The 13,002-nt window shown below is 34.9% G+C and overlaps 1 protein-coding gene across 1 annotated transcript in view; it reads left to right on the top strand.

Moving 5' to 3' along the window:
- Nucleotides 1-13,002, top strand: part of NRG3 (neuregulin 3) — a 401,196-nt gene that overhangs the window by 367,140 nt on the left and 21,054 nt on the right. Inside the window, exons 5-6 of the mRNA XM_035539071.1 lie at nucleotides 7,034-7,136; nucleotides 11,393-11,519. Of these exons, the coding sequence (XP_035394964.1) occupies nucleotides 7,034-7,136; nucleotides 11,393-11,519 (230 nt within the window). The remainder of the gene's footprint in view (nucleotides 1-7,033; nucleotides 7,137-11,392; nucleotides 11,520-13,002) is intronic.

Here is a 13,002-nt window from a genome sequence, read left to right as displayed (position 1 = left end):
TATAGCTGAACCAGGGCCTCAGGAGAGATGGAAGGCTCAGATGTGCCCTTGAGAATAGAGACTTAGCAGAAATAGAAGGTCATATTACAATTTTTCATGCTGATGGTGGAGAAAAAAAGGTGATAGCAAAGACATTTTGAAAATGCAAAATTGTGTTTGGTTATAAGATTTACAATAAAAAGTAAGATAAAGAAAGGAAGATAACAAAATCAGAGAGGGAAGGTGATCAGATATATCAAGAAGCAGCCAAAATTTAAGGTAGAAAGAGGGTGAATCATCATTCTGGAGTCCAGATAGTATACTGTTATCACCCCCCATCTCCCAGCTTAAGACTCTCATACAAAATTTTGGTGCTTACACAGAGAAAGCAAAAGAGTAGTATATTACCTATGAGAAATCTATGTTCTGAAAGGTTAATAGGACCTGGCAAATAATCAATAGTATGCACAGAAATGTAAAAATTGGAAGGAAAAAAAAAAAAAAAGGTACCTAAGTCCTTCTGGAAAGAATGTTATTTAATCGAAGAAAATAATCATTATATATTTGTAATATTTCGCAGTCTTTAAGCTGTTGTGATTTATGCTTTGAAGAATTTTACATATTCATGAAATGTTAGAAGCTTTTTTCTGTACAATGCAAAAATGTTGCAAATTCAAATGGTTGCGAAACCATTATACGAGAATGGTCAATGGTGTTGTCAACACAAAAGAAGCTTGAACTGTGCGGAGTTGGTGTTTAGCTGTGCAACTAAATTATAATTTTCTTGCATGTTGTCCTTCCATGCTCCCAGCCCATCCCATACCATGATGGGATCAGTATGATCCCATCACTGAGACTGGTGTGATGGTGAAAGACGTCCTTTAAGTGGCAGAATTTCTCTCTTGTATCTGCAGTAGAAACTGGAGGTACTTACGTCTGTGATTCTCAGTGAGCAAAGGTGGCATAAAGAATAAGACTTGATTGTAGGTCTTCAAGTCCTACCTACTAGCTAAAACACATGTTTTTAGCTATTAGTTCAGTAGCAGCTCAGTACTAGAAATTAGTGTGCACAGAAAGAGTGTGATGAGACTTAGGTAATGAATTTTGCTGATAAATGAATGACCTTATCAGTTGTAGAAGTAGGATGTAAAGAGATAAAGTACAGAACAGAATTGCATTGTGCTAGTCATGAATTGTCAATACACAAAAACTCATAACCAGATATTTCCTTAAAAAGGGAAAGCTACCCCTCATCTCTTAGCTGCCTACTGACCTACTTCAATCCTAAAATTTAATAAATTTATTACATTGAAAATACTTAACTAAGGCTTTGAAAGTTTGCTATATTTGAGCACTGTTTATAGCTGACACAAACTCTGAAGTTGCCTGCAGATAAAAGGAAATGGTGTTTCTTAGGAAACCAAAGTTAAAATTAATTTACCTTCACAGTTATGATCTTGCTGTTTAAAAGTGCTTATCAAATCATCACATCATAACAAGTAGCAATTACTAAGAATAATGGCATGTTCACTCCTATTGTAGCTGCATTTTAGACATTCTTATGTAACATTAGCCTATCTCTTCTTTTTTTTTTTTTTCTAGATAGAATGAGCCAAAAAGTGGAGTTGTGTCATTGTTTTATTTTGTTTTATATTGTTTTTTTAAGGATGGGTTTGATTGAAATAATTTTTCAGGATATTTTGGTTTATTAAATTTTGGATGAAATTTTATCTTTCACTCACCAACCTAAAATATCTGCTTGAGAGCTCAAGGTTAGAGCCATGCATCCCTTTTTCATGATGACTCTTCAACTTTATACTTAATTCATTGCTTCATTTTTTTATTGTTCCATGCAAAACTATAGCTAATGCAGTATTAATATTGTAGAATCAAGTACTCCAAAGTAGGTTGTTCAAAGAGGTTGAGCACCCATCCTTCCATTCTCTGCCTTCTGTGTACACAGAAAATGATCTCACTAGGTTTAAATATCAATAGTCAAATAATATAAAATATTACGCAATTATAATATATAATGCACTTCATCTATTTCACTTTGCTCTTGTTAAGGTCCTTCTGCTGCAGACATTCCACAAGCACAAGAAAATGTATTTTTTTAAGATTTGTTACAGTCAGAATCATGTAACACTTCTTCCCAAGAGAGAATCAGTACTAGAACTATGAAAGGCTTTATGAACTTTTTTCCAGCAGAAGTTAGCTTGATCTGCTTCCAGTCTGAAATGTGAATCTGTGCAATTAACCTTGACTCTGCCCTTTCTGTAAATGATAGTGGATACAAACTTCCATTTTTAATTTGAGAGCCGAAGTAATTTGAAGCCTTTTTAGAAATAAATAAATAAAAAATCCACACAGACAAAAGTTGAAGGAAAAAAACTTGGTGACTAATAAAGGTATCTGGGAATTAGAATAAAACATGGTATTTTATATGAAGCAATGCATATGCTCTTAAAGAAATTGGAACAGACTTATCTGGGGCAGTTTTATATATTTTCGTAGAATTCATTCTTTTAGAGGTGAAGATGTTTATTAAAGTTTATCTTAGAGGTGAAGATGTTTATTAAAGTTTATCATGCTATCCGCTGAAATAGGAGAGGCAATATTACCCTCACTGTTACAGAAAGAAGAAGGATCTTGCTATACCCAAGGTCAAAGAAATTTCTGAATTGTGGCTTTTCACATTTCAACTGCCAAATCATTCTGCCTTAGAACAAGCCACAGCATATGACAGTGTGTCTGTATGGTAGGTTTTGGCAAGTGAAAGAGCAGGGAAAACTCTTGGGAGAGCTGGGAGTCTGATTCTGAGGCAAACGCAGATTGTTCTGTGGAACATGCTTTTTTTATTCTCTTCATGAATTAAATTTAGAATGCCTTATATAGTTCAACATTTGTCAAGTGTAAATATAGGTATATTGAGAAATATGCTCTTAACTAATCGCTTGTCTTGTAATTTGTGATAATCCATATTTTATGGGAAATCTTGATGTGAATGGAGTTTCCATGTAGTCTTCCTCTGTTGTATTCAGGACTTCTGCAGAGTCCTCTGAGGATACAGGACACCAATAAGGGTCCTGTAAGTGGCAAATGATGCTTGTGAGGTATAAAAAAGTTACTATTTTTGCTTTGTTATAATTTTCTTTAGGCCACATGCACAATGCAGTTCTTTATATTTGAAATAACTTCCTAAGAAATTTCAACGAATTCAGAAAATAGACAATAGAAGTTAGAGGATCAGCTGATTACAGCTGGTAATGATATTGTGGATTTAGTGGCTAACAAAGGCTAACGTAATCTGTTGCAGTTAACTGAATTATTTTTTCTTCAGTAATATGGCTAGAAATATATATTTCCCAAGGACCCTGTATCAGTGTTCTTCCTTTTATAGTAAAGTTACAAAGAGGCAGGTTTCAGTTTATTTACACAACAAAACCACTATATCTTTTAGAAGTAACAGTCATAAGAAAAATGTGTCTGTCCTACACTTTTTATCCTTTAAAGTCTTATGCATATGCATCAGTGGGTCTTTCCACATGCATAAAGCAGACAGATAACAGCCTTTAAAAGTAAATTTTAAAGAGTAAGGGAATCAAAAAGAAACCTGGCACCTGGAATATGACATGTACTTTTTACATTGACATACAGATGAAATTTGACTGTGCTGTGCATGCTGGAAGAAACGTTGCTTCTATGGGTCACCAATAGTTAATTTTGTATTTTATAACAGTAGGAAATATGTGAAATAAGCTTAGAAGAAGGAGCAGTTAAGGTAATGAGAAGTTTAAATTCAGGCTCAGTAGGATGACGGGACAGAGGCGAAGGGCAAGACAAGTTTGTTGCCAGAATGAAAATAAGAATCAATAGTGTAAACAAAACTGGGCCAGATGTGTAGCAGTGTACGTGGAGAACGAGGGCTTGCCTACAGGAGCTGACCTTTCTAAGAGGCTTAATGTCCCATGTAAGTTTGTCTTGGTGTTCGGGAAGGATCATTCTTTCCATAATTTTCACTAAACAAAATAGTCTGAATCTAAACAGTTTACTATTTTATTTTTCAGCACTGTTTTCTGTGGTTGTATTTTTGTTCGTTTAGATTTGTTGGTATAGGTATAATTTGAATGCTTGATGGAGTTTGTTTTCTGTAACCTTAATTCCTTAGCTGGGTTATCTGTGAATATCCACGTCAATTTATATTTTGTTTTTTACCTGAAATATTTTCTTGGATGCTTATTAAATGAGGAATCCTCTCCCTAGAGTGTTTATTTCAATAGAATGTAATTAAGGTGATCTATTTCACAAGGAATGTATGAATATCTGTGAATAAAAAGAGACATAATTTCACTCACACTTTAGATTATCTTGAAAGTTTGTTTCAGTATGTAAATACATGTGTGCATAGTTTGATGCACATCTACAGCTAAGGAGAAGTAATTTTCAGTTCTCTTTTTTGCACATTGAATTTCATCAGTGTTCTGTTCTGTGAGAGCACTTAGTACTTAGCAGAACTCAGCTATAGCCCTCTGGTTTATTGTGTTAGGTTTAAAGGCCCTTTTCTGTGCCCCTCAGCTAGAGGAGTTCTCAGCCATATGCGTTTAGAGCAATGGTGGGGTTAAATCATGGCAACAATGAGTAGACCTTGAAAGTTTGCAGAGGGATGCAGATGAAATTTCCATCAATAGGATGGTGGTATTTGCTTTTGTTTTTGTTTGGCATTTTTTTCTTAAAAAGAAAAGGCGGGGGGGGAAGACTAAAGAATGGAAAAATGCTAAACTGATTATATTTTAAGATGTTGAAGACGAAAAATGGTGGAGTCCAATACACAAACACAGATTTAAAGGATATAAAAAATGAACAAAGTTTTCTAAGAAATGGAGTATAGTTAATCACTAACTAGTTATTTAAATATGCACTATGCAGAATAAGCAAAAAAGTAAAGAAAGCATTGATCAGTATGTGTTGAAAACCAGTGATTAAGCAGACTATACAAAAGACTTAAATCTTCACATAGTTGTTTGAGCAGGATAATATTGTCCAGTCTCTGAAGTGCTTTTATCTTGGTAAAATATATTCTAAAGCATCTTTAACAAGATAATGATAGCTACTCAGGACCGACAAAAGGCCATAGCTGCATGAAACTCGCCATTTCTTGACAAAGTCACAAAAGAAATAAAGTTTTTAATGAATACCTAATTTAACAGAAAAAAAAATAAGCCTTTTGTCACAATTTATATCAATTTCTTTTAACCCAAATGTATGTTTGTTGTAATGATATGTAATGTCTAAGTGACATCACAGTTTATAAGTACGTATGTTTTATTTGTGATTTTAGGCAGAAGGTGCTGATATTGGTATTCAGTCAGAATAGATTAGCAATTATGGAACTGAACAATTATTTAACTATTTGCAGTGTGATCCACCTCAACCTTTCATGATTCAAAATTTACAAGGTTAGTCTTTTTGTGTACTGTAGTGGAAATGGAGGGTGGATAACTCTGTGTTTAGAAAGGCTATTAAAAACAAACATGAAAAAGAAACAAGAAACCCCAGTTCAGTACCAGTAAGAATTTACCATCTAGATCCAAATTTTGTTCATGCAGTGAGGAATGGGACTAAAGCTCTATTGGAATCAGTTTTATTGCAATGTTATCAGGAATGTTCTGAATTATTGTATTGCTCTTTGAGGGAGCAAGTAAAGAAGTAACTAAGAAATAAAGATTTGGTACTTGTAATTTTATTTGAAATAGCTTATGAAGTGGAACTGGGACTTCTACTAGAGACAAATGAATAAGATTCCACGTGTTTCATAACTGCACTGGGTTAGTCTGTATATTTTTTCTTGAGAAATTAATAATTAGTACTGATCAGGAAACTGTACATAGTATTCAGTCATAATAATAAAGCAAGTTGGTATTTGACTGACATTCCAATTAGGTGCTGATTTTTTCAATATTTGCCCAGATTGACCTTGATGTTGTCTTTCATTCTTTTCTTCTTACAAACCTGGGCCTTACGAACCTAGAACTTGAAGTTACTGTCACCTACTTAACACATGAGTCTGGTATTCTTGTTGACAAGGGTTCTGCACTGAAGATCTCTAACCTAGAAAGGAAATGTAGCTTTATCAGTGTACAGTGCTTATGCTGTGCTTTGATAATCTGACATGTTGGTTTTCTACATCAAATATATGAATGAAAAGATTATTTTATATGTTGCATGTTTGGAGAGACAGATTATAAAACAATTATTTAGCATGATAGCACTTCAGACTAGACAAGAAGCTGAAATAATAAAAATAAAATATAACACTTACAGAGCTGTTGATAAATTCAGTGTGTGAAACTCCAGTTGCCTATCAGCTTGTCTGCTCTCGTGAATGAGTGTTTTCTCTTGTTTTCTTAGCTTTTTCTTTTTTTTAACCTCCATTCTGTTCCTGTTTTGAAATGAATTAGAAGATGATGAGATGTATTAAGGAAATCACTTCCAAAACTAGAGATTCCCATGAAAGCAATGTCTGATGCATTGTAGCATAGCATTCCGTGGATTCCATCCAAGTTGATTAATTTTTTTTTCACTGTGGTATGTTGTACATTAGCTTCAAATACAGGGAATGACATGGGAGCAAGACATTGTAATCACCATTCTTTCAAAACAAAACTTACATTTTTTTCATAGCTCAAAATGAACTCTGAGTCTTATGGGCCCTTCCGAGAGCTCTGATGGATCTTGCCTTAAGCCAGTAAAACTCCATGGTTGCAGGGCTCTTTATTCTATTGACAGTGGAGCTGGAAAAAAGCATGTAGGGCAGAGAAAATATTAAACTTTCCTGGGTTTTATGATTATGTATCTTTCGACATGTTTGGTAACCATTTTCTAAAACTTTTCTAGGAGGCCACAACTCATCCATTCTGTTGAGGATCTGGCCGACCTAGACCTCCAAAATCTCACATATTTGTCCATCATTAGTGAAAGCATGTTGTGCTGAAATCCACTTTTCACAAATATTGTTTTCTGATGCCTTCATAATTCTCAATTTTGCTGTTCACAGAGAGCGAAGAAGTGTACCAGCGCCAGGTGCTGTCTATTTCCTGTATCGTCTTTGGCATAGTCGTAGTGGGCATGCTTTGTGCAGCATTCTACTTCAAAACAAAGTAAGAGTCTTTGTCTAGTGTGTTCTTTTTTTTTAGCTTTTGTCCTCTTTATGGCTTTCGAGTTCTTCAGTTTCTTCCCTCCTTTTGAAGCAATCATTATTTCTGGACAGGCTAGAACAGTTCTCCATGGGTAGATTATGTAAATCAAAAAACAGCAACAAAAAAAGTAAATAGAAGTATTACATGTTCTTCTTTCTATTTTCTGATAGCAGGAAAGAAGGCATTGTGACCTTTCCAGTTCTTTTTCTTGACAATAATAATTCTGCGCCTTTTACTATCAGTGTGATAATCACTTCCTTATTTTGATAATAAATGGTTTTTGCATTTCATTTCATATTCCTTAATGTCCCTCTTGTTTCTGTATGCTGGGAATAAAGGTAAAAGTTAGAAATGCATGAACAGGTAAGTTTTCTGTAGATAACTATAACCTTTAGCTAATAGTGGTAAGATGCTGATCAAAGTTACGTAACTGAGTATCTCTAATGCACAAGTACATTGACCTATAAATAAGATGGAATCATGTTGTACAAACAATTTTCAAATGAAATACTTTCTATTCTGTTCTTGTCTGCAACTGAACATTCTTTTTTAATATTTATTGGTTTGTGTATAATGAGTTGCACAAGCGTCATAGCAATTACATAACATGCTTGCCAATGCTACTGTATTTATAAATATGTTCTGTATGATTGCCATCCCTTATTCCTGTTCCAACTGGAGCTAATGAGAGAACGCACATCAATATAAATTAATGTAAAAAAATTAATAATATAAAATAACCTGTATGAAGTTAGCCATGGTGAGCATTTGACTGAGAATCAAAAATGTGGAGGTTTCCACTATTTAAGAGTTTGGATGTTTATCTGAATCCCCAAACTCCACCCACTGACCCTGCTTTTATTTAAAATTTATTCTAATGGGTAGGAAATGAGATGCTACTATCAGAAGCATCTATCATGCTATCACGATTAAAGGTACTTCTTATAGGAAAAAAAATGTTTTGGCATTTCTATCAGGAAAAAGAAAAAAACACACTGGAAAAGTCACCAAGCCTCTTTTTTTTCGCACTTGTCTTCAAATTTCAGTGGCACTTTGTGCATAATATGAACGAAGAGTTGAGTTGGTTCATGTTCTGTCTAAACTCTCTTACCTGTTCTGTCTGGAGGGATTTCATTTACTTGTTCTTTCAGCCTATAATCTGACAATGACATTAGCTATGAGGGTGCTGTTGCAGGACAGTTCCTCTTGATTGCAGTTTAAATTGTGAGCAGGGACAGCCATATTGCCATATAATTAGAAATGTTATTATTTATTTTAGATTTGCAGAAGAATGAAAGAGAGAAAGAATAAGGTGTTCCTGTCCTTCCTGCAAAGGGCTGAGTTTTTTGCTGATGAATAGAGATTCAGGGAAAGCAGACTGGGATTGCCAGTTGGAAGAACATACTGTCAACAACTGAGCATACTGTGAATAAAATGTCCCTCTCTTCAATGAAGTTTTTTTTTAGCTGTGTTCCTCTTGGTTTTGCAGAGTTGTAGGGAATAGTGAAGAGCTGGGTTGGAACAAATACCAAATACCAGTTTTGATGAGGTGGTGGGGAGAGCTATTTTTAAAAATAATGAGTAGAAATAATCCTTCAAAGATGCACTCACAGGATTGTAGTGGTTCATATCTTGGGTTTCTTTTATATTATTATTATTATTTTTATCTGCATTATAAATATTATAATTAAGATTTACTAAGAAGAGTTGAAGTGTGCTTATGCCAGATTCTGGGAACTGAAGTTTGAAGAGTATTGAGAAAATAGGCACCTCTGTTCTGTCATGAGATCTTTTCAAACATACGAAGCGCAGCAATTTTAAGATACTAATCCCCAAGTCCCTGGCTGTGGTTCCATCTGGCACTGTCCAAAAAGTAAGTCTCTTGATTGGCCTGACACTACTACCTTCATGGAAAGTTTCAACACACCTATAGGTTTTCTCCATACCAGAATCCATGAAGATCATGAGCACTGGCAGGGAGGTAAGGTAGTAGGGTTTGCCCAGTCTAAGGCAGGAGGTGGGGAAGCTGTGGATATGCAGAAATAGCTGGAGATGACAGAAGTTAAAGAAGATTGAAGTAACACTGTAACTTCTCTTGCCTTTGAAGAGATTTTCCTAAATGCTCTTGCTGCTGGTGAGATTTTGTTCCCCATTTTTCCCCCTTTTATTATTAGCACCATTCCCTCAAAATCCTCGGAGATTCACTGTGGCCATACATCCACCTGCGTGTTGGTTTTGTGCCAGTGCCTTGACTTAAACTTCAGCAGGTGACCAGTTATTCCATGGTTCTCTTAGAGGTTCAATACCAGGCTCACCTTCACTATGGGTTGCACTGGGACACTGTCCTCCAAAAGGGCAATTCCCAGTCATTGGAGACTAAGGGAAGCATTTTGCTTGTCCCTCTTTATCTGCTCACCCATGTGAAGCTCATGGCCCGCATAAGAGTATCTAAAGTGGGTTGTATAGAGGCCACATAAAACAGTATTGTATCTGTGACATTGCCCAGTCTCTCAAGAGTGTAAAAAACAGCAAATTTAAAATGAATCAAACCTTATAATGTGTTAGCAGCATTTAATCAACAGATTTTCAGGACTTTTTCATCACGCAGAGGTATCTTCATCATGCTTACAAGTTATCAAAGCATCCCTTCTGTGTGGAGGATAATCTTTGGGCTTAACTTGATATATCAAACAGTAAACTATTACTAACAGAATGTTGCATGGTCCAGGGGGAAAAAAAGTTTTTATGAAGCAACTGACTCTGATTTTCTTAGTCTAACAATTGCGAAATACCTGCTGCTAGAAATATGCACTTCCCTATGCAGCATTGTATTAAAAAGTCCTTCTTTAAAATATATTCCATCTGAGGAAGTTTAGAACTTTAATTAAACACTATGCCCTTCCAATTATTCCTTTCAGAGTAATCAAGAAAGTTAGTGTTAGCAACAGAGGGGAGAGCACAGTAAAAAGAAAATGGGCTGCTCTTTACGGCTGGATTTTATAGATGACTGGTGACTTTATTTTCTTGCTGAGATAACACTTTATTGCAGAGTGTCTGTAAAGTAGAAGACATCAGGATCATTTGTTTTGAAAACAAATATATAAATATATTAATCATTAACTTTGAATTATTAATAATTTCTAGTTTTATAACTGTGCATCCTGGTTTTTGGCAAAATGAATATGCATAAACCTAATATTAATATTAGGTTGCATAAACATTAAGTAAAACTAATTATTAGATTGTTTTTCTCCGTAAATTACCTTCTGGAATCTCAATTGTAATGTTAAAAAATGCAGCAATGAAGTACTGAATATTCCAGTTCACTTTCATGTTTTTATAAATGTAGAAAGAACTCAAAATCCAGATTTTTCAAATAAACCCAAATTAGATTTCCAAGGGTGCATAATTTGTTTTGTTTTTTCCTGATGAAATCCTAAGAATATCGTATGTACAGAAGAGATTCCCAAAGTCCAATGCTCAATTATACAAACTCTAGAGCTGCTGTCATGAATTTCCTCAGAATTTTAATGAAAATGATCATGTCATAATGCTTTCAGCAGGAAATCACCAGAACTTTTTCAAAATTTTAGTGAAGCCTTTTTGCTAAAATTTCAAATTCAGAATGAAGAAAACATCATTTGTTTTTCCTTTATTTCTTATCTACACTTCCTTAAAATTGCTTACTTCCTTCTGAAATTTGGCTCAGCACCAATTGCTGTCCAAAAGCTGTGTACAGCATAGCAAAGCAGTGCTGCTGCTGGCCAGCGTATGCAAGATACTAGGTCAAGTCTAATGCTACTAGCAGAAATGTTTGACACTTTTTATAACCAATAGGGGTGAATGCCTGCTGTGTTTGCCAAAATCTCTTTCCAAATCCAAGCAAAATGCTTTTTTAATATTCAGGCATGTATGCAAGCTATTGTTAAGTATGGAATAGATTATCTTTCAAAAATCTGCGCTAAAACAAGTAGGATGCTATTATAGTAATCTGAGAATAGAAGACATTTTAAACAGAGAAGCTCTTTTCTTCCTTTCTTAAGACTCTCCAGAAAATGACCATTGCATTGAAATATTAGACTCTAGTCAGTTAGCTCAGCTGGTTAATCCAGTGCAATGAAGTTTTTAACAGAGAGAACCATGGTTATATAAATATCATAGCTATAGTAGTAGTTCAAACTAGCTCTTTCTTACATATTTTTTTTTTCTCTCTGCAGGAAACAAACAAAGCAAATTCATGAACAGCTGAAAGAAACACAGAATAGGAAAACCTACAGCCTAAATGCTTCCAGCATGATGGCAAAGTCAGAGTGTATGGCACAAAGCCGAGTCCAGCTGCAAAATGTAAGTAATCCTGCCAGCTACAACACTTAATAGCCTGGCTTTGTTCCTGCTGCTGATGGCAGCACATTGTCACGTTGCTGTTAGCATCTGAGCAATGGGAACAATAATTCTCACCTCTTTCATAAAATGTTTTCTATCAGGCCTGTTAATAGAAAACACCAAGCACGGATTTTTTTTATTTATAATAAAAAAATGTAATAAACCATGCTGAGCCCCCTAGTTTTGCATCCAGCACTGGAAATTACTGTTGGAGAATACCTTAGCTCGTAAGTATGGTTTATAGGTGAAGTGGGGGACTTTGATCTTGAGTGACTTTGAGTTTTCCTGTACAACACGTTAATGAACCTGCATGAAACTCGTCACAGTTAATTCAGAGAAAATTCAAAATCTGGACTTAAATTTGTACAGGTTAACTAATGCCCAAGGAAGACAGTGCAGATAGCTGGGTCTTTAGTTAAATAAAGGGATTTTTGATACTAGAAAGAGATCAGTTTGTCCAAACTAAGTTCAAAATGTATTTAGTCATGTTTTCGATAAAGTTATTTGTAAGTTAATACAATCCCACAATAATGAAATGCATAAAGTGAATTTGAAACAAGGAACTTGAAGACAGCTAATTTATCTAGCCCTTGATGCAAATTCCTTTCCAATGCATGCTGTTCTCTTCCCCTCATTCATATACTAAATGTGTATGAATGCTGACCTTTTTTTTTTCTGAACAAAGCATTTAAAACAATGGATAATGGTCTTGATAGCAAGGCCAAAATTAGAATATATTTTAATAATTAGAATAAGTAATAATTAGAATATACTTTATAATATAAACAAATGTGAGCACTCACGCTCACTTAGCCACAGATATCTCAACTCCAGGTTTACATAAAATGAATGCCTTTTTAACCAGTTGGAGTACGCTGAGCCCTCATGCTGTGACAGAAGAGCTGTTAGAGCACTGCTTGTGCTCACAAGCAGTTTTGTTTCATAGAAGCACCCTTGCGGTCATCGTATGTTTTGTGATTCAGGAAAAATGCACTGTTTCAAGGAGACAGATAATTTCACTAAAATAGCACAATGACAGTTTAGGGGACCTTCTGCAGTTCTTTAACTTTCATTCAGTCATAGTTTACTTCTTGCCCCTAAAACGAGCTGTTGGGAGTGTTATTAGGTTGTAATGGTGACAACAGAAGGTAAAGCTATAAAGAGCTTTTTTGATCCTTTCGTTCTAACATACAAAGTAGGTCGTGGTTAGCACTAAGAATATGTTCTCAGGCATTTCGTCACTAATTCAGTGCAATATTTTTTCAACCAAACATCACAAAGAACTACTCGGTATCTTCTGAGCTTCCAACAAACACATCAACAAGCTTTATTTAAGCCTTTTTCTTTTGCCATAACAATAGTTATAATGGCTGAAGCAGCAGTCTGTGGATTCCAAATATTAGAGATTGAAAACCATTGTTATTCTTTATTATTTTAAGCCAAA

Source organism: Cygnus atratus, chromosome 7, assembly GCF_013377495.2.
Source record: "Cygnus atratus isolate AKBS03 ecotype Queensland, Australia chromosome 7, CAtr_DNAZoo_HiC_assembly, whole genome shotgun sequence".
Lineage (NCBI taxonomy): Eukaryota > Metazoa > Chordata > Aves > Anseriformes > Anatidae > Cygnus > Cygnus atratus.
Note: the sequence above shows the minus strand (reverse complement) of the source record. Positions and strands in the feature narration are given on the sequence as shown.